Source organism: Anguilla rostrata, chromosome 6 (assembly GCF_018555375.3).
Source record: "Anguilla rostrata isolate EN2019 chromosome 6, ASM1855537v3, whole genome shotgun sequence".
Taxonomy (NCBI): domain Eukaryota; kingdom Metazoa; phylum Chordata; class Actinopteri; order Anguilliformes; family Anguillidae; genus Anguilla; species Anguilla rostrata.
Window position 1 is genome coordinate 29,875,504 of NC_057938.1, and position 23,051 is coordinate 29,898,554.

General features: G+C 41.4%; 1 protein-coding gene across 3 annotated transcripts in view; it reads right to left on the bottom strand.

The window, feature by feature from the left end:
* The window catches only part of mcm3 (minichromosome maintenance complex component 3), a 111,418-nt gene that overhangs the window by 67,524 nt on the left and 20,843 nt on the right, over window positions 1–23,051 (bottom strand). For all 3 annotated transcript variants that reach the window (XM_064341053.1, XM_064341055.1, XM_064341056.1), the window contains exons 6-9: window positions 10,372–10,480; window positions 7,943–8,096; window positions 7,378–7,509; window positions 6,348–6,556 (exon numbers count right to left, since the gene is read on the bottom strand). In XM_064341053.1, coding sequence (XP_064197123.1) covers window positions 6,348–6,556; window positions 7,378–7,509; window positions 7,943–8,096; window positions 10,372–10,480 — 604 coding nt within the window. The remainder of the gene's footprint in view (window positions 1–6,347; window positions 6,557–7,377; window positions 7,510–7,942; window positions 8,097–10,371; window positions 10,481–23,051) is intronic.

The following is a 23,051-nucleotide window of genomic DNA, read 5'->3' on the forward strand; positions in this document are numbered from 1 at the left end:
TTTTGTTACTGACCATTATAGGTCAAAAGACAACACCTTCATTCATATTTCCAAACCACCTACTAAATACTGCACCAGTGACCACAAAAATGCTCAGCTAGATGTAACTTGTAAATTCACCTGACAAAAGCGCTTTTAGTCGCATATTTAATAATTTAATATCGGTTTTATGAATCAACTGTTAGAACCTGTTAGTCAAAGCCGTATGCCAGTGACCTCACGTCAGCAGTCAACCAATCATTTACTTTACGGCGTATGCGGGCACTGGTTATTAACTACGTGCTTTTAATTTCTTGAGGAGGTCTGCGTCTTCAACGTGGCCGTGGTCTGGAACCTTCGCACATGCCATACATTGCGTACAACCCCTACACAGACTATGCAGAAGTATAAAACAGCCTTTAGTGTTACGACATAGTAAAGGCCTTTACGCCTTTCGGCTAGAAGACCTCCATGGCGATGCAGTAGATATGTTGGGTGAAGGTATATGATCATGAGGACAAAACCATTTAAAAATCGCTCCATAGGGGGCACAATTGTGCCAATGCTTGGAACCCTCCCAATGCCGTTTACGGCTTTAAGTTTAACATGTCCTGGTACAGAAGGAGCTAAGCAAGCTTTCGCATTAGTGTTTAGCTAGCAATAGGAGAAGATAGCAAAGAGAAGTCCTAGCTACAACAAAGCGAAACAAAAAGCTGTGTATCTGTGGAGCAGAAGTGGATCTCACAAAAGACTACTTTCCGAGGCGTAGTAGGCAATACGGCAAGAGAAACTAACAGGACTGACTGTTTATTGAGAGCTTCAGAGACCAGGAGTTGATCTTTAAGGAAACTGTGGACAACATCAGACAACGTAGGGTTCGTTGGATGCCTTTCAAATGAGTGAGCAGACAGTGTCAAGAGGACAGATAAGGGGTTTCTGATGGGCTGCAGTGCCAGCCTGTTATAATTTCAGTTGGACAGTTGTCTCAACAATCATGTTTTATTTGTGCAAAGTCTCCATGCTAAACAAGTTAGCCTTAATCATGAAATATTGATTAAGGACAACCATAATTCACATGCACTGTTTCTTAAAGCGAAAGCACCAGAGGCGCTGGAGCCCATCCCAGCATGCATTGGGCAAGAGGCAGGAATACACACTGGACAGGCCGCCAATCTATCACAGGGCACACACACCATTCACTCACACATTCATACCTATGGGCAATTTAGGGTCCCCAATCAGCCTACGTTCATGTCTTTGGACTGTGGGAGGAAACCGGAATACCCGGAGAAAACCCACGCGGACAGGGGAAGAACATGCAAACTCCACACAGAAAGGCCCCAAGCCGAGATTCGAACCCACAGCGCTACCCACTGCACCACCGTGCTGCCCGGTGATTGATCAAAAATACGATAATTTCCTTGCACATGTTCAGAAACTCTTTATAATAATATAAAATAATTTTTCTGAAAAGTATTCATCGTCATGACCATGATGATGTTACCATGGACATGTCCAGATGGGATACAGGACATTTCAGGAAGTGGTATCCTATAAGACAGGTTCGCCACGATAGAATTAAATCAAGTAAACTCAATTTGTTAGCCAGACTAAGGATAAAATTAAGGTATGCTTTAAAGGGCAACTTGTAGGTTGGCACACCCAGTGATTTAATATGAGGGGAAATTATGTAGCAATGGGATTTTAAAGTAAAAGAATGGGACCGGGAACAGGCAAGGACGACAAAAAACAAGGCATGCCAATAGATGAAGTCATGATGTGAGGAGAACCTGTTGGAAACTGGACAGATGTCTTGTGAGTGACTTGTGAGAGCTACTGTACTATGACAAGTGTCTGCTACTTACCATTGTTTGCCAAGTTAATACATATTAGGCTGCATTCACACCAGATCAGGCAATGCGGCACCTTCCCGAAGGGTTGTGCGGAGGTGTAGGCCTGTCATTACATAGCCCATTTGTGTGACGTCATGTTGTGAACTTTAACCCCCCCTCCATTTCCTGTCCACTAACGCAAACAAATGGACACAAACCGAAGGAAGCTTCTTGCTATCGTTATTTTGCAGAGTAGACTGCAAGCCAGACGCAGACGTCGAAGCTGGGTACACAAAATAAACCAAGCGAGGATATGACTATCATCATTTGGTCCATGAACTCCATAGTGCTAGGTACAATAAACTAGCATGCAAGAACTGCTAAATAGCAAATCTTTTTTATACAGCTTAATTCCGACGTTCGGAATTGATATTTAGCTAGTAACTATTGTGTCGGTACTTGTCCCATTACCCGGCACTGTCAAATCAAAGATGACGATCATAAAATCATGGTGAATGGTAAATGGACTGCATTTATATAGGCCCTAGCGCTTTAATCCAAAGCTCTTTACAATTATTGCCTCTCATTCACCCATTCACACGCACTGTCACACACCAACGATGAAAGGCTGCCATGCAAGGTACCAATCAGTTCGTTAGGAGCAATTAGGGGTTAGATGTCTTGCTCAGGGACACTTCGACACGCCCAGGGCAGGGATCGAACCGGCAACCCTCCGACTGCCAGACAACTGCTCTTACCTCCTGAGCTATGTCGCCCCATAATCAAATCTTAGGAAACGAATCGCGTCAGTAATTCATCTGACAGTTGCTCGGTAAACAGCGGAATGCTACATGGTAATTTAAACAACTTACGTGATTGGCCACCGTAGCGTGACTCGGGCTGCGTTACGGCAAAAGTTGATTCTGGTTCTACTTCTTCCCGCAGGCCGCTGCATTTTTTTTCTGCACCCCATACGGTCCCCACTCCCACAGCCTAAACACACTACCCCCATTCAAATGAATGGGAGGACTGCCGTTTTTGCCGCATTGCCTGATCTGGTGTGAACGCAGCCTTAGGCAGTAGCTAAAACGAACAGTCATCAGGTACAGGCTGCGTCTGAAAGCTTATGTTTAGCTAACAACATCCCAGTTAATTAATTGTAATGGAGCACTAATACAATAATACAAAATAAAGCATGTTTATTTAAATAAATTCCGGAAATTATGCAGACTACGCAGAAGTATAAAACAGCCTTAAAGGAGTAACATGGTGGTTTTCACACTTTCTCGGTTTTATGTGCTATTTGCACAAGAGGCATTGAAGAAACACAATGAGTAAAGCATTAAACATGTCCGTTCTTTATTTTTGGTGAAATATGAGTTTTAAATTTATCGTCCTATTTTCAACCGGTTGAGAATGTTATCGACTTAGTGCGTCACAAGTACAGTAACCACTCCCCTTTCCACACCCCGTAAAGAAATCTGACTGGACACACCATCCTGCTACAAGTGTGCTGTGAAGTTTAGGTAGCAAAGAACAAGGCTGAATCCTTCTGACGTAATTTACATAGAAACGATACGCTCAGATCGCCTAGTTTCACTCACTGTGGCCAAGCGGAATCAATAACATTTCAGAAAATATATAACTTTGAAAAGGTTTAATTCAATCTTCTACTGGGACTTTTGCCGTTTATTGAGGGTGTGAAAGAAAATTTCAGTGCCGCTGACTATAATCAAATGTTTTTCAGATTTACTGTTCGATTGAGCAAGTATCATTCAAAGTACATTTATATTGGTCAGTGCTGTCCGATTGTGCTGACCACTTCACATTAACTTTGTACGGCTTTCAGTAAAGGCTAACAGCACAGCACCACTTAATTATTGTCACTTCTATCACAACTGTAATGAACTAAAAAAAGGCGACAAACTACCTTTTCTGTGAGAAATGTATTGTCGAGCTCACGCGCATACACTGCCCTCCCTACTGTCAGTCAGATTGCTGTGATAGCTCATTCTAAATCATATTTGGGGACCCATGGATAACTTGTGACCCACAGTTTGTGCCGCTGGCTTACATGCAAGACAATGCAAATATTTGACTAACGTTAGGTTCACTTATTAGAGTGCCTTTTAAGGACTATTAGACTATCTCTGGTTGGTTATATTCATTTATAGTTAGCTAGCTAATGTTAGCTAGCTATGTAGTTTGCTTTCATAAGGACGTTATAGTTGTGGTTTCATCTTAACTTGGCTAGCTAGCTAGCAAACATTATTACTGTATAAATCAACGTCCTTAGCTATCGATACTTGATATACTAAGTTATGTGAAAATTCAGTCTCCCAAGATGAGCACGTATCATGGAGGTAGCTATGGTAACAGGGCACGTTCTGTCAATCATAGTTAACTGATAGTTCTCATTACCACGCCCAGACAGTTCGGGTGAACTTTTATAGTGGAAAATTTAGGCTTAGAAAAATACATTTTAAAATACATTTAAATGACTGAATAATAAAAAAATTATGCACATTTTTTTTGTTGTTGCCTAAAGACAACTGGCAAGTGTTACATTCAACCACCATGTTACTCCTTTAACTGACTTATGTCAGTTGTTCTATAGAAAACGGTCTTCATGATAGCTAACAAGCGTGCCCACACAATTACTGTATTGTTGCAGAATAACCAGTTGATTGATTGTAGCCAGCTAGCTAAATAATATCACAGACTGGAGGATAACTGACACGTGAGTTCAATACAAATTAACGGTCATTCTTTTTTCCAGTCAGTTAAACTCAGACCGGACATTATTGTCTGGTGGGGACCACATCTGTACAAATAGTCTAATTAGAAAACCGGAGCTAGTTGACAATGTCATGTCTATGTTACCTTAGCTAATGTTATCTAGCTGTCCTGCAAGTTAACTGGGATGTTGCTAACTAAACATATGATTTTAGACGCTGCGCGATCTTGAATTATTCGGCTTACTGGCTACGTAGGCACAAGCTAATCGCTTTCCTTAGAACTATAAAGGTCAGTAACAAAATCTGATTATGTGGCCTGTGCCAACGCACAAGTATACAAGTGTTGCACACAACACAAATAGAGACTCTCATACGCAAGAGGCGAAGCTTATAAAAGAGAGAAGATGCTTGCAGTATGGGACAGTGCATGTAACAAAAATATATAGCCAGGCTCTTCAGAGAGACTACCCAAAGTAGACATGATCGGTTTTGTGAATCAACAGTTATAACCTGTTAGCCAGAGCCGTCTGCCAAAGTGACCTCATATCATCTGAGCGGCGTAAGGGGGCACTAGTTGCTAACTATGTGCTTTTAAATTTTTGGAAGACAACTGACAAACTCTTGCCCTGGCTCTACAAACACTGAGCTTCTAGTCCCTGAGCGGCTCGCATTATCTACCATAATCTAACATTGCACGAAAATAAGTCACAAATCCAAAAACGTTTGTAATTATAGTTACACAATAGCTAGCTAGCTTGCTACCTAGGTAAGTTACCTCACTAACAATGCCTTGACTTCTTGCTAACAGTAGTAATCATGCCTAATCGATCAGTCAGTTAACCTAGCTACCTAGGTGAACAGCAAACTAAACATTATTCACTAAACATTACTCCTTTATTTGGTAGATATCTAGTTAGTTGCAATAACTTGCCATATACATTTCACATTTCTAATGTGTGTTGGCTCTGGGAGAAATTTTCCCACCAACGCCTGTGGCAAAGGCTGCTGATTCAATTCAATTCAATTGTCCATAGAACTGAAGGCGCCAAGCGAACAGATGGGACCGCACCAGGTATCAGACTTCTTCCTATAATTCTCCTTCCTAAAATGGCCAAAGCAGACTACCATGTTTTTCATAACAGATGCTGCAGTGAAGTCTCCTCTCCCCACCTGCACAAATCGCACCCATGCATGAAAATATGTACTTTTTCTTAAGGGGGGGGGGGGGGGGGGATGAAAAACATGCCCAAACAGGCTAGAGTTTGCACTGCCTGGACTAACACAGTGGTTCACCATTCTGGCTAGCTGTGAAACAAAAACTTTAAGGCAGTAACTGGCTAAACCGATTGACTAACATTGTGCTCAGGTAGGGTCAGGCAAGGAATGAACTCCCCTTTGTTACGTCACTGGCCGATATCAACATTTATTGGGGGCGTGGCTTAGAATGCCTACTTTTTACTGTATTTCGGACCATATGGCCTGTATTTTCATTATTTAAACTTTTTTTTTTTTTTAAACCATCCTCTACATGAGCCCAGAACTGTAAATACATTTAAAAATTGCATGTTGCCTTTTAATTCTATTCTATTGCAGCAAACCTATGGGATAGGACACCACTTTCTGAAATCTCTTGTATCTCATCTAGACATGACCTGCTGCCACGGGACAGTACAGTGCTGTGATACAAGAAAAAACAAAGTTGAACTCTGGAGATCTTCCCTTACAGTACAGTCCATACTACTTTATAGGACAAAAAAGCAGTATTATATAAAAGCAGAAAAGTGTCCTGTCTACATACCCTGCCATAGACTGGGTTGGCAGCTGCGAGGACACTGCATCGGGCATTGAGACGGGCGTGGATCCCTGCCTTGGCAATTGTAACGCGACCTTGCTCCATCACTTCGTGGATGGCAGTGCGATCCATGTCGGACATCTTGTCAAACTCATCGATGCACACCACGCCCCGGTCACCAAGAACCATGGCCCCTGCCTCCAAACGGCGCTCACCTGAGGAGGGGGAGGGGGAAGAGGGGGTGTGCTTGATGGCTCAACCAATCTCAGATTTCAAATTCAACTTGCTTTAATGCAGGAATCACGGCTTTAGATACTGTAAAAAAAGGTGCAATTGTTTTGGCAGGGGGCAGGCTCACCCAAAAATGAAATTTAGGTATGTTTCCGCTTACCCGGGTACTATCTATCTATCCAGATTTCAGCAGCCTCAGAGAACCTGAAAACCTTTCCAAGTCTCTATCCAAATATAATGCTATAGTTCCTCACGACCATCCACAGAGTTTAATTTGTGCATGGAATGTTCTGCGGATGTTCATAAGTTCTGTGGCATTATATTAGTGAAGAGACGTTGTTGAGTTTTTCAAATATAAATTTGTGGTGCTTTGAAGCCTCAAAAGCAGGGGACCCATTGAGGTCCATTGTATCAGGGTGAACAGTAGAAAATATCTAGAAGACATAACAAATCTTAGCAAAGATACTCTGAATAAGTGAAAACATACCTTAATTTCATTTCTAGGTGAACTGCCCCTTTAATATCAGTATATATCAATGAAAGTATTTATAGAAAAGATAAAGAAACAAAATGGCCTCATCAAAACAAATTGTGGGTACAGCTTCTTTGTGAATCTACTTGGTGAATTCCTTAAAACCACACAAATAAAGGAAATTCTAAATACTGAATGTGGGTGGGCCTTCTGTGTCCCTCAGCTCCTGGCAGGTTGAAATACAGTGCTGCAATTGGAGCCATTGGTCCAGTTGTGTTTTTGGTTGCGCACCTTCCATGCATGCTGTGCAACTGGCTAGCTACTGGTGCTTACCGGTCTCCTGGTCAGTGGTGACAGCGGCAGTCAGACCTACTCCGGAGGAGCCACGGCCAGTAGTGGGGATTGCCCGGGGGGCCGTATGCAGCACATACCGCAGGAGCTGAGACTTTGCCACAGAAGGGTCACCTGTCAGACACCAAACACATGATCAGCTACACCAAAACAAATGCAATAGGCCAGGGTTGCACAATTCTATTCATGCAGGACTTGTGTGTGAGATGGTTTGGTCTCCAACAAAATATTCGGAGTTATTTTTCAAAATAACTGCACATTAGTGCCAAAGCCCTCCTATATCAGACTAATATCATTATGGCAAAAACCAAAATAACAAGCACCAGAACAAAGCATTAATGCTAGATATTTACTGCAAAGCTCATTAGACACAAATACATCAGTGATCTCAGTTTTGATCAGAACTAAATAAAGGAGCTTACATAAAATAGGCAAACAAAAAGTACCATAACTGGAGACTTCATTGTAAACAAGTTCAAAGGCATCAGTGACAAGTTATGAACAATCTGACGAGGTGAATTTTCAGCAAAAGAGAAGGTAGCATTACCTATGAGCAGCACATTGATGTCCCCTCTGATCCGTGAACCATTTTCCAGAACTTTCTCCACCCCTCCCAAAAGCATGCACAGGATGGCCTTCTTAATGTACTCATGCCCATGGATGCTGGGAGCCAAGGAGCGGGCCAGCTGGGTAAACACATCCTAGCCACAGACAAAGAGTTATAGGGACATCTCCAATGGACAATGTGAATTTCTACATTTCAAAGTTTAAAAACAATGATTATGTACAAAGCAAAAATGTATTTGATGTATAGGAGCCATTAAATAATAGCAGTTTTTTGGTATGGCAGATGTCCTTATGCAGGCCAACAGAGCTGATACTTCGTAGCAGGGGCTGGCAACTCAGCTCCTGCCAGAGACACCTGTTTTTGCTCCATCCAAACAACCATCCATAACTATATTACTAAATTCACTATTATACTTGATGAATGCAGGTGACCATGTCATATAAGTACTTCAGGGTTAAGACTTATATGACTTAATATGTTCTAAATGCCCTCAACTATGGAAGTATGTTGTAAAAACCAGACAAAAGTTTTTTTTTTAAACCCCAGCCTTTAAATAGAAATTCTGAACTATGGAGATCACCATTATTTTAGACACGTAGTGCACTTTGGGTAGATGATGTAAAATGCTGCACTGGAGGATAACTCAATTGTTTTATCCAGGAATTTTGGTTATTAGTGAAAAATATCAATACAGTGCCACAGAATGTGTGTGTGATATGATACACAGCATATCTGTGGATTCGATAACTAAAATATTTCATCTGGTTTTAATAACATTTATATAATGGAAGGCATTCACACCATATTAACCTCTCAGTGCAAAGCCCCTAGTGGTCGGCACGCCGGCGTGCCAAGACTTCTGAACTCAGACATTCAGTGCTACTGCAACCAAAGTATGAGTTAACAAGACCAGGTCAAAACCTAGTATATGGCTGGACCTAACACACTTCACCCGGCCGACCAATGGTGTAACTTAATCACTCAGTGACTCAGTCACAGACATTTGCAGGGCTGGCCCCGCTGTTGCGGTCCAGCCAAAAACAGAAAGGCTTTGTTTTAGTTTCATTAGTAGATGATACACAACAACTATGCTGAATACAGAGTTTTGCAGCGCCACCACTGTCGCTCTGGTCGATCGTTTAACAAGCAAGGACCACAATGGAAATAAGTCTTGTGACTTTTTGTGTTATCCTTGACGCTCTTTTAATTGTGCATGTACATTGGTGTTTGCAACCATGTAATTGTCCTTTTAAAGTTAATCGTCAAATAAATAAACTAAACTAAAAGCACCCCCTCCCTGCAGTCTCATCTGCAACTACACCCCCCACCCATGACATAATGGACAATATTGTCTATCTGGGCATTCATAAAAATATTCTTTCACCACTCAAAAATCGTATTCCGTCATAGCAACAAGATAAACCCGAAAATAGTCGCAAGATATGCCAATACAGCAGTGAAAACGCTTCTCACTGAATAACGGAATAAACAAGACAAAGTTTTCAAAAATGATACCATGTCATCCTACCTTCAAAATCTGGGACTAAATATTGAATAAATGTACTACCTTACCATTGGTTTACGCGTAGAGATGTACCGTTTGAGACTGTCATACATTGCCTTGGACAACCAGCTTGTAAAATATAAGCTCATTTGCGACACCTGGGTACCTTCCAAAATAGCTGTGCGCAATACCTTTCACACATGGAAACTCCAACATTGCCAAATTTAATTCTGCGACATAGGTAGTGGTTTTCCCCATTCACACAGGTCGCCTATCAGAAAATATTCTGTGTTGAGTCTGTTGACGCAAGACATGACCATTCCAAATAGATCATCCACGACAGGATGCTACATATAAAGCACAAACAAATAAAAGTTCCCTTGTCTCAGAGTTTGTCAAATTTCCTTTACAGAAATGCTTTTTTCATTGGTTCACCAAGATCTTGGTTGTTGACCTACAATCAAATCGGCCACCACAAATAAATGCACACCATAATCAAAATGAAATGAGTCACCCTCTGAGTCTCTTCTGATTGGCTCACTCACTTCATGTAAAAGCATCTTGCAGAAGAACACCGGAACATTTTGCGTGTTCTACCTGGGAATGTTTCTGCTTTTCTTCACACTAGAGCAGTGGCGGAGGATTTCCATAATCTTACTAGGTCCAGATCCAGCAAATTAACTTAAAGAAAATTGACTCCTGCTCCTGTTCCCACATGACGCCAAAATGGAAAATTGCCAGAACATTTAAGGGTTAAGATGCATGCATGAAAAGGGCTTTAGTGTTTCACCATTCACATAGATGTATCGAGCAGGAGCCCAAATACTCAAACAGTGCAATCAACCTCAGCTGGGCCATAATCAGCAGGGGGCCATACCCTAGGCTACACTGTACACTGCCTCACCTTGGGGCATGACTGGCTGAAGGACTTGATCTTGGCCACATCATCAGCAGAGAACAGGGGGGACATGTCCTTACTCATCTGCTTTACCTGACAGGCAATCAGGATGGTCCTGAAAAGAGAATTTGAAAAGAAAGATCAGAAAGACATTTTTTAAAAATCCAACTCATACCAGAAAAGATTTGCAAGATGAGACCATATCCGTTCTGGATTCATACATTACATTACAGAAAAAAACACAAGCAAGCAACATGCGCACATGTGTGTGTGTGTGTATGTCTACACACACATCAAATATATACATATACTGTTGTTACATTTTTAAAACATTGATAATCCATCAACAATCTTCTTGAATCTTCTTTTAATGAAGTCTTTTTATATGTCAATAAGATTGTCAATATCAGAGGTCTAATTTCTCTGCCTCTGCTGTTGTCTAACTGGGGACAGTCGAGTTTAACTATTTTGAGTTTATATCGGCTGAGGATCTCTTGGATATAGTAGCACACATGAAATCATCCACAGACCACGGTCTCTGACATTGTCTCTACCACTCTTAAAGGTTATGGAAACTGTTTACCCAGGTATCCTCTCAATTAGTTCTCTGATGATGGGCTCTGTTCCTTCTTGCTTTAAATATGCCACTGTTCAGTCTCATTTGAAGAAAACCTAATCTAGATACCTCTGTCCTAAACAATTATAGGCCAATCTCAAAGTTGCCATTTCTTTCGAGGATTCCTGAAAAGGTACTGCAATAAAAGCAGTTATTGGCTAACGACCTTATTGAAAAATTCCAATTTTGTGCAAATGCATAGCCCTTAAACTGCTCTTAAAGTAACTAATGATCTTTTAAATGTAGATAATGGTGCTTGCTTAGTACTGGGTATACTAGATCTGTGTTGCTTTTGATAAGGTGGATCTTACAATTTTAATTGACCATCTTAGATCCTGCTCTGAATTGGTTTGTTTCTTATCTCAATGGTAGACAGTTCTCAGTGTCCATTGGTGAGTTTATATCTTTTCCAGCTCCCATTACAATGTGGTGTCCCTCAGGGGTCTATTCTGAAAGCCGTTCAGTTTTCTAATTGTATACCTTTTCTGAAAAATGTTCTCATTTCTATGCTGATGAAACAAAACTTTACCTCTTTGTAAAGCCAAACAAACTGGCTAGGCCAGTTAGTCTTCAGGAGTGCCTACAATTGCTGGATGGACCATAGTTTTCCACAGTTGAAGAGAGAGGTTTTAATTATTAGTCCCAAGCTTGAGTCTGAACTTATATCCCATACTCTAAACAAGGGGTGTCCAATCTTACCCGAAAAGGGCCAGTGTCGGTTTTTTTTTTGAATCAGGTTTTAGCCTAGCACAATGACACCTGATTCAACTGATTAACTAATAATGGTCTTCAATCAAGGCCTTGATAAGCAGAAACAAGTGTGTTAGTGCTGGGCTATAACAAAAGCTGGCACCCACACTGGCCCTTTTTGGATGATTGGACACCCCTGATTTAAACTCCCCCAGATTTAATGTGAAGCCTCCCTCTCAGAACATAGGGGTTATTTCTGATTTTCACCTAAATTTTGAGTCTCACATTAAAAAGGTGGTGCAATCTTGCTACCATCAGCTCAGGAAGATTGCTCAGACTGTCATGTTTCTTTTTTTTTTTCAGACAGTGAGAAAGCAATTCATGTAGATTACTGCAACGTTCTATATGTTTGCTTAACCCTCCGGGGTCGGGAGCTCCGCCAGCGGGGCTCGACAAGATGAAATGAACTTTCGTTTCTATTTGGATGATTAACTTCACAAGCTGTTATCATACAGACGCAACAAAAACTCTGACAGAAACCATAGAATCGCGACTTTCCAATGCGCCCATTGGCAAATAATATGAATTGTTTCAAAAGTTTTAAATTTGATTAATTAGACCACGTATGCTTTGTTAATCCTTACTCATTACTATGTGAATTTCGCTCAGCAGGAAGTCCGCCCAAATCGCATTCACACGTTGACGACATTATAATTACTCTCCATAGAAGGGGACTACGGGAGGGGCGAGGCGAGATCCATGTGAGAAATGCCAAGCCTGCAAAAGCGGGATAGAATGTCAAAGCATAGCCTAATTCACTTTTTTGAGGTAAACATTTCGTTTAATTTTGGAAAATGGCACGGATGACTGGACTTGACCTGCTTCATGCCTTGTTGGAGAGCGATGTCATTTCGAACAGCGAACTGATCCAGCTGAGGATCAACTTCATGAGTAAGTATATTTCTTATGATCATATTGGTAAGTATGTGTACTATATTGCAACATATCTCTTATGAATATCCAGCAATATGCGCATTTGTAAATTCCCACACTACGAACGATTCAAACTATTGCATCTCAAAATTGTAGGCTAGGCTCTCTGCGTCTGGTTGTGTTAGAAGAAGCAGGTAGACTGCATTTTTTTGATCATAATAAATAGCCCATGCCTGGTGTGCAGTGGCGTGGCTAGGATTCTAAAGTTAGATTCATTAGTTAGTGGTTTGTCCCTTTTTTGCAAAGCACATTTAATTTTCACCTGTTGAAGGAAATGTGTTATATAAATAAAGTTTGATTTGATGTCATACTTCCTAACAATTTTGTTTTTATTATATTTACAGAGATCAGGAAACATGGCCTAGTTCACCACTAGCTAAGAGGCCATGCAGGCATTGCAAGAGTACACCAGTCTCATCTCATCTCCCATGCATATAGTTTACTTCAATAAATGTTCCAAAATCAAAAGATGTCTTTGTTTCTGTCTTCTAAAGCTGGCGGTATATTCAGTAAGAAGAAAGAACTTCAGGATTGAGAACCACTGGCGAACATGTCCACGAACACTGCTGTCGGTATACTCAGTGAGAACACCGCACCGTTTAAAGTCACTCCACGCCGCTGGGGCGTGAATAATTACGAATAATTACGAGGCAGCTATTAACCGGGGCTGGAACCTCAACCAGACCTCCGTCTCGTGGCTACGCAATAGATGTATAAAGAGAAGGGCTACGCGAGATCACAACACAAAACAAAAAGTTTAAAGTGTTTAAAGTGGCTTTAGTTTATCTAGAAATGCAAAAGAAGAAAAAAGGCGAAGAAGATGGTACGTTCGCCCTCTAAATCAGAGTAGGACGGAGAATGGAGAGTTTTGTCTGTACATTCGGCAAATGTGAGTTTAGACGAAGGGGTCCACTTTCTCTTATTTCTGAATGTGTGCTAGGCGCTTTGATGACTTGCTGAAACGAGTAGCACTACTCATCAAACATGCTGGAACTCACAGAATTCCCATCTCTACAGAAGAGAGATTGGCGTTGACCCTCCTTACATTAGCATGTGAATTCAGCCCTCTGAACTCTCAACCGTGACAGAACCAACTGTGAGATTTGGACCAATAGCTGAGAGGGGGAGGTCGGAGAACAAGAAAGAACTTTTCGAAAAGTTCTCCCTGGAGGCCGTCGCACACTGCACCGTGCGAACACACAACACTGCGTCTTTTTGTTCGTCAGTTGTTCGGATTGCTTCGTTTTGCTCAAAAAGTTCTACTTCGTACGAAGTATACTGTCTACTTAAATGGCTCACCGAGTCTTTGTTTTAGTGGTGGGGAGGCATGCTGCCAGGTGTGAATAGCCTACTTAGCTGGCAGGTCCTCCTACCCAATGCATATTCATTACAGAAAGGCATATTTGCCCTCCCATTCTCACCTGGTGTTGAAAAATAGTAGTCACAACACTAATTTTTAGCAATTTATTTTATATTTCTCATTGGATTTGCTAAAATATTCTGTCATCTTTTGATACCCAAGACCTTGATGAACACATTTCAGTGATCCAAAAACTTTGATACAATTGTTTAAGTGTGATTTATTACAACATTCCTGTGCATGTTCAAAATTACTGTTTACAGTTTGTGTGTTTTTAGAGCAATTTACAATCCACGTATGATTATGACCTACTTACTGCTGCCATATTATTGTAGCCGAGTTTGTGCTGAAACAGAGATATGAAACACTTTGGAATCACTGCATATAAAGTTGATGAAGTTTACACAAAAGAGCATGGCACAATCACCAATGTTCCTCAGTTTACCCTCAGACCCCAGAGGGTTAAACAGTCATGCACTGACTAGACTCAGAGGGAGAGATTTAAGAGCAGTAAAAGAACACCCATGACCCCCAATCATTGCCGCACTCCAATGGCATTCTGTGCCTTTTAGAATCTATTTTGGAAATGTATTACTTTTAAATAGGGATGCACCAATTTGATAACAGTTATCAGTAGCTGGCCTAAAATGCTGAATCATTTAACATAAATGAAAAAATTATTTGTAAGCTAGAAAAATTAGTTGGTGTCACTGGGCAAGCCCTTATGTGATTTTTAAAAATCTCAGTAGAGTGGTCGCTGGTTTCAGATGACGCTTCTGCCGCGAAAGATCTTCCCGGCAGCGGCAAATTTGGATATTTTCTTTGTATTTCTACAGGAACTACTTTTGTTCTCAAAACCACCACCAGGTGGCAAATGTGAGCACTCAAAATCATATCTGGCAGTTAACACTTTAACTGTAGCACTCACGAGCAAAGTAGAACAGTGTTATCGCCGGTCTTATTTTAACAAGAAAGGAGAGGAAAATACACTTTAAAGATAAGCTGAAAATAGGGACATACTTGTTACCCATAACATTTTTGTGTGTATTTGAGTGACATTTAAATATATGGTTATTTAACAAACTTTGTGGTCAGACTGTGAAACTTAATAACAGTCAGATAATTTTGAGCACAGTCTAAAGTCAAAAGTCTATAGCAGTAAAAGAACACCCATGACCCCCAATCATTGCCGCACTCCAATGGCATTCTGTGCCTTTTAGAATCTATTTTGGAAATGTATTACTTTTAAATAGGGATGCACCAATTTGATTCTAGTTTCACTTAGGATAGGGTAGAGTTTGTATAACTGTAAAGCATCGTAAATGTAACATGGTAAATAACTTTTTATTCACTGCTGCTAGTCGTCATTTGAGAATTGTATATGCACAATTCAGCCCTGTACCAAATGATCAATGGAAAAGAAACAGCATTTATCACACACATTTATTATAAGCACACACCAGATTGGTCTGCTGTGGCTATTTGGTTTTGAGTGAACTGTTTTAAATTAGAATGTATTCAAGGCAAATTTCACGTAGTCGTTTCTCTCCTGCCAGTGTCTAGTTGTTCGTTTACCGAATAGGGGAATGGACAATTATTGAAATTACTGAATCATTTAAATAAACCATCATTGTTTAACATTTGAGTATTTGCTCATGGTTAAAAGGGAAATGAAGGAAGCGAGGGTAGATAATGTTGGTTCATTACCGCTGTCTCTACCTCGGCATTCCCGTGATTTGTTTTGTCAGATGTTTTTTTAAATTGTTTTTTAAATGGACTGCATTTATATAGTGCTTTCATCCAAAGCGCTTTACAAGTGATGCCTCTCATTCACCCATTCACACACTCACACGCCAACGGTGAAAGGCTGCCATGCAAGGTACCACTCAGTTCGTTGGGAGCAATTAGGGGTTAGGTATCTTGCTCAGGGACACTTTGACACACCCAGGGCGGGGGATCAAACTGGCAACTCTCCAACTGCCAGACTACTGCTCTTACCTCCTGAGCTGTCGCCCCGTTTTTTAGGCATTTTTGAGAGAGACCGGCAAATGTGCGCAGACCATCTTGTGTACATATGAACTGGAGATGATAAAAGGGGCCAGGCGGTGAAGCCTAAGAAGTAACGGAAACCGTCTCTCCTGCGCATAGGCTACTTCAGGGCAAAAGCGCTTGCTGCTCATTGAAGTTAATGTAGAAATCCAAGGTGATTTAACAACCAAGGAAAACCTCATCTGTCCATTTTTGTGATTATATATTTCATTATGTGCAACAAACTGTTGCACATAATTAAATATATAATCACAAAAATTGTGATTTTTGTGGAATCACAAAAAAGTTTCTGAAACAATGGTTGTTGTGGTCCAGAAGTCTTGGGAAAATGTATCATCAATTTATCCTCGGTAGCACTGTATCCTACAGTAGCTTACAGTGTGAATATAGTTTATTCCACTGTACAATGGCTTGGCTGAATACTAGATTCTGATTGGTCCAAGGGTGGGCAATAGCATATTTCTCAGTAAAGGGACACCTCGGCCTTTTAACAGTTCTAAAATCAATGCACTACTGTGCTGGCAGAGATTAACTCCTGCCAGCTGGTGGTGCTATTGGTTTTTTTGTGTTCATTTCTTGTGTGTTGCAATAGCCAATAGGAATGACTTAGGTTAACCAGGAAACAGGAAGTAAGTCTCACACGTTCAGTTATGGCCGACAGAGACAGAGGTTGGATTTGTTATGATTGAATCTGCATCCATCCTTCAATGCACGTGTTAAAGCGGAGGCAGCACGAGCAAGAGCAGTATTTACTCAAAGAGAAATTGAAATGAGAGTTAAGAGAGCAGAGCTCAAAGTGGAGGAAACACGTCTGGAGGCCACACTGGAAGCGCTTCGTCAGCAACGTGATGCAGAGGCAGCCCTCGCTGAAGCCAATGTAAAGCCACAGCGAGCGAAATGGATGAAGAGTGCATGAGTGGTGGCCTCTCAGACATTCCTTCCCTTACAATGCACCAGCGAGTATGTGAAAGACCAATTGTTCCAAAATGACAAATTAGACCCACATGAGGCGGCAGTGCATTCTACATTTTCTAAACTCAAGCAGGACGTTGACATGTCTGTCCCTAGTATTAGACCCTACATCACCGTCTCACAAGAACAATGGCATCTCCCAGCCATCCCAGTGCTTCGCAGTGCGTGAACCACCACCATGCTCTAGACCTCAGATTCCTTCACAAGAAAACTCAAATATGTCTGACCTCACCAGATTTCTAGCCAGACGCGAGTTGCTCACTGGAGGACTTACAAGGTTTAGCGACAATCCAAGCGACTACTGGGCATGGAAATCCTCATTTGAAAACGCCATTCAAGGTCTGCACTTAACAGCTAGTGAAGAGCTTGACTTGTTGACCAAGTGGTTAGGTGATGAATCCTCGCCACATGCAAAACGCCTACGGGCAGTGCACATCAACAACCCTTCCTTCGGACTGACCAAAGTGTGGGAGAGGCTGCAAGAGTGTTATGTCTCTCCTGAGGCCTTGGAAAAGGCTCTGTTTGATAGGCTGGAACATTTCCTCAGAATTTCAAACAAGGACCCTCATCTACTATGTGACCTTGGGGACCTTCTTTTAGAGACAGACTCTGGCAAAAGCGAAGGCTACATACCAGGACTACTGTACCTCAACACAGCGCATGGAATTCATCCCATAGTGGACAAACTTCCATTTAGCCTGCAGGAGAAATGGAACAAAGTACAAACAAGAACATTTAGTGTCATTCCCTCAATTCTCTGTGTTTGCCGCCTTTACTAAAAATGAAGCCAGAATGAGAAATGACCCCAGTTTCAGGTCTTCAGTTCCACCACCCGTCACAACCTCCAAAGCGAACAAATATCTGGGGAAGCACGATAGAACGCCCATGTCAGTCAACAGAATGGAAGTGGTTAACTCTGAACAAAGGCGAAGTGCAGAAAAAAGGAGTCGAGGACCCTACCAAAGAGTGTCCCATCCACAAAAAACCCCACACACTCAAAAAATGCAGGGCATTCCGAGAGAAGTCTCTGGAAGAACATAAGGCTTACCTGAAACAGAATCAGATGTGTTTCCGATGCTGCGCTTCTTCCAGCCATCAGACTAATAACTGCAAGGTGGAAATCCACTGTGCAGAGTGTGGCAGTTACTCACACATCACTGCTCTCCACGCTGGTCCCGCACCATGGACAATACACGCGGTCACAGAGCCCATCACTGATCATGGCGGGGAGCAAGAGTCAGCTTCACCCATTGCCACCTCCACGTGCACGCAGGTGTGTGGAAATGAGATTGGTGGACACTCATGTGCCAAGATCTGCCTCGTCTATGTCTATTCAAAAGGTCACCATGACAAGAGACTCAGAGCTTACGCAATTCTGGATGATCAAAGCAATAAGTCTCTGGCCAGATCTTCCTTCTTTGACGTCTTTGGCATTGTCAGAAACGCTTCCCCATATACTTGCAGACTTGTGCAGGAGTGTCGGAGGTAACTGGGAGAAGGGAGAGCAATTTCATTGTGGAATCAGCTTATGGCCGATCCAGTCTACCCTTGCCCACGCTTACTGAATGTGACATGCTCCCTGATAATCAAAATGAAATCCCAACCCCTGAAGCTGCTCGCTACCATCCTCACCTCAAGGACATTGCTGCAGAGATTCCAGCACTCAACCCCCAGGCAGACATTCTACTGCTACTTGGGAGAGATGTTATTCGGGCCCACAAAGCGCTCAATCAGCGGAACGGGCCTCCAAAAGCTCCGTTCGCGCAGAGTTTAGCTCTGGGGCGAGTTATCGTTGTTGACGTTTGTCTTGGCGGGGCTTACAAACCTGGGCATGTAAATGTTCTCAAGACAAACATCTTGGATAATGGGCGACCAAGCTACTTCTTCCCATGCCAAAACAGCATCCAGGTAAAGGAAAGTCGTCACAAGATTAACTCTCCCATTTTTGGACAAGGAAACAGGCCAGCTGAGGCTGACGCCATGGGAGTAACAGTCTTTCAAAGCACAAGTGCAGATGAAAAACCTGCTTACTCAATAGAAGAACAAGCCTTCCTGCAGATAATGGAGAAGGAAGTCTACTAAGATGACATGAACAGCTGGGTGGCTCCATTGCCTTTCGGCTCCCCAAGACCCTGCCTCCCCAACAACAAACAACAAGCCAGCCAACGCCTCGCCTCAGTTTGTCACATGGTGAAGAAGCAACCTGAAATGAGACAACACTTTCTGGACTTTATGCAAAACATATTTGACAACGGACATGCAGAACCAGCACCGTCACTAAAGGAACAAGAGGAATCCTGGTACCTCCCTTTCTTTGCGGTTTATTACCCTCATAAGCTGGACCAGATAAGGGTGGTCTTCGAATCCAGCGCACACCACCATGGAGTGTCTCTAAACCATGTCCTTCTTACAGGCCCCAATCTCAACAACAGCCTGCTGGGCGTGCTCATACGGTTTCACGAGGAGCGAGTGGCAGTCACTGCTGATGTCAAGCAGATGTTCCAGTGTTTCTTGGTACGGGAAGATCACAGGAACTTCTTGCGCTTCCTTTGGCACCAAAACAATGACATGGAGGAACCCACAGTGGAGTACCACATGAGGGTCCTTGTTTTTGGGAACAGCCCATTACCCGCCCTGGCGATCTAACGGCTCAGTATGGGCTCAGGAGGGCGTCCTAAGATCAAGAGGATGATGACTGCAGAACCAGGCGCTTTGTGGAACGACATTTCTATGTCGATGACGGTCTCATCTCATTTCCATCCGATGATGAGGCTATTGCTGTTCTCAAGAGAGCCCAAGAAATGCTGGCTGTGTCCAATTTAAAGTTGCACAAGATTGCTTCTAACAGCATCAACATAATGAAGGCATTTCCCAAGGAGGACCTTGCGAAGGGCCTAAAGGACCTTAACCTTGGCTGCCTACTGAAGACCCTGTTAGGTTGAAACATTGCTTTGCTTTTTTAGTCAATAAAGTATTTGGACCTGTAATCCAGTGTGCGGATATCCATTTTCTTTCAATCTTCACATGTAATTTTATCCTGCACCTTGCCAAATACTGGTTGGATGTGCACACAGCTACTCTACTGTGCTTTATAATATGCATGAACATGTTGTGGGAAGTAACAGAAGTAATAAAAACACAGACTTTTAAATGCTTAACGACCACATACTTGTGTAAAAACCTATAGAAACATTTTATGTTCTATTTGCTCAAAGATTTGTAAGAAAGCAAGTGAAATCACCGTTCACCTGGCAGGTTCCTTCTGTTTAGCAAATGAGAGGCGTAAATCGGACAGTGTCATCAAAGAAATTGATGAAGAGTGTTACATTAGGCCATTTATCGGTCATGGTTATTACGTAGGCTTAAGATCATGTCTGTAGTGTGGTATAAAGCATTTTAGTTTTACAAATGGGTGTTTTTTTATATTTATTTTTAATTACGGTGAAAAGAAGACGCATCTTTTCGATTCCCAGTTCCCAACCTGCTGCCAGTGTGAGATGATGCATACCCCTGAGGGCAAACCGAAATTTTTCAGAAAACAGAGTTTGACGGTTTATTTTTAATCCATAATAGCATAAATGCTACAGTATAATCAAATACTAATATATAAATCACTGACTTTCCAGAACATAAGAAAATAGTTGTTTCTTTATACGATGTTAAAATTAGCTGCTTCCTGGCAAGTAATAACTATCATTGGGGAATGGATGTGACTTTTGGCCAATCATTCCCTTCAGAACGAAATTAAAAGCAAGAAATTAATGGTGTTCGATATTCATTTTATTCAAACATATATGAAAACAGAATCAGTTGGTTATTCGTGTTGCTGATGATATTACTCGATTACATAAACTGAACTAGCTCGATTTTAAAGTTATGGTATTAGTCGTTTATAAGAAAAAGGTTAGATTTTTATAATTACCAATGACTTCGTTGTAACATTAAAGAAAACAGCTGTTATTTCTGATGAGTTGGTATTTAATGTTGCTATTAGTAGCATTTGAAAAAAACTGTTTGCTGAAAATCAAAATCTGACCACAGTTCAAATCTTGATAGAGACTACTATAGATGTATGAAGCAAAAACTAAGCAGTGTACCCAGCATCTCCAAATCTATCCAAAATGTCTAAATTATGCATTGCTGTAAATCACAACATATTCCTGTATTTCACAACAAATCAACTGTTTTGACTAAAGAAACTCACTGTTGCATCATTTTCAAGTGGAAATTACAAGCTTTCCGTCAGTACAGTGGTCTAAAATATCTAGGGGTCCAGAAACATATCCAGAATCTCACCAAAATTGAATAAAATGCTTTTTGTCCATTATAAAGCCCCTTATGAAGGTTTAAGATGAAACATTGTCACAATGCGGTACAGTACCTAAATGTGTAATAATAACCTCGTATGTAGTTCTATACTCTGTACTCTCATGTTTTCTTGTATGGGGACGGGACGACATGAAAACAATTTTCAACCATCCACCATGTTTTGGCAATGTTCAAACACTCACGTCATCACTGTTGCATGCTTCACAAAAACGATTACACTACTAACTAACGCTTACATTACAGTGTGAAATATCTACATTATATAATTCCACTAACGTATTTAAAGACACTCAATTTCAAAAATAACGTATATAACGAAATATTTTCAGCAGTAATACTTACAAAGCAATGATTAAATTTTATCTATGTTCAGTAGATGGAGACAGAGACAGTAAATCAACGATATTGTTCTATTCGCTTCTGTTTTGCTCCAGAAAACAATGTCAGCTAGGTCTGTCAGCAAACATATGGCTTAGCTATGCCCAGAAGTCCTCAATAATTAGTATTTTCGAAGAAATTACGAAAAATCGTTGACCACGTTTCATTAGGTGCAGCGTCTTTCACTGCTACCACAGTGAGTGCGGAAGTGAATGCGATAAAGTTTTCGGTTACGCTGACCTATAAAATGCTATTCCAAAAGCGAAATTAGACATGTTATACATGTTATAAAGCTTATACTCTCACCTACTGAATAAATGAATTGTCAATCAAGCCAGACTGTACTAAAAAGGGCGACAACGCCGTAAACAACACGTGTGGTATTACGCACGGCTATTTTGGAAGGTACCCAGGCATCACAAATGCGCGTATCTTTCCCCAAACGGATTGTCCAAGACAATATATGACCACTCAGTCTCAAAAGGGACATCTCTACACGTAAAACAATGGTAAGGTTGTATATTTATTCAATATTTAGTCCCAGATATTGACTGTAGAATGACATGGTATCATTTTTAAAAACTTTTTCTTGTTTATTTCGTTATACAGTGAGAAGCGTTTTCACTGCTGTATTGGCATATCTTAGGGCTATTGTCGGGTTCATCTTGTTGCTATGACTGAATACGATTTTTTAGTGGTGAAAGAATATTTTTATGAATGCCAAGACAGACAATATTATCCATTGTGTCATGGGTGGGGGGTGTAGTTGTACATGAGACTGCAGGGAGGGGGTGGGTGTTAAATGAACGACCAGAGCAACAATGGTGGAGCTGCGAAACTCCGTATTTGGCATAGTTGTCGTGTATCGTCTACTAATGAAACTAAAACAACGTGTTTCTGTTTTTAACTCATAGTTTGGTTGCAGTAGCACCGAATGTCAGAGTTCAGTAATCTCGGCACGCCTACTCGGCGTGCCGACCATTAGGGGCTTTGCGCTAAGAGATTAAACAGAGGAAACTGTGTGTGACTAGAATCACCTAAAACTTGTTTTTAGCTTGTTCTGCTTATGTGCCAATATGGAAGAATGTGAAGAAAGCTGTTGTTTTCCAGATGAAGAAGTAGATCGTCATTGATTTAGAAGCCTGGTCAAGAAAAGATAACTATTGTCAAACAGGGGTGAAGATAAGCATTGGGAAACAGGGACATGACCCCGAGGTCAGGGTGGTGGTGAGAAGGAAGAATACTGAATGTTCATTTAAAAACAGCAGCGTCTTGTGTCCAAGTTCTCTCACACTTCTT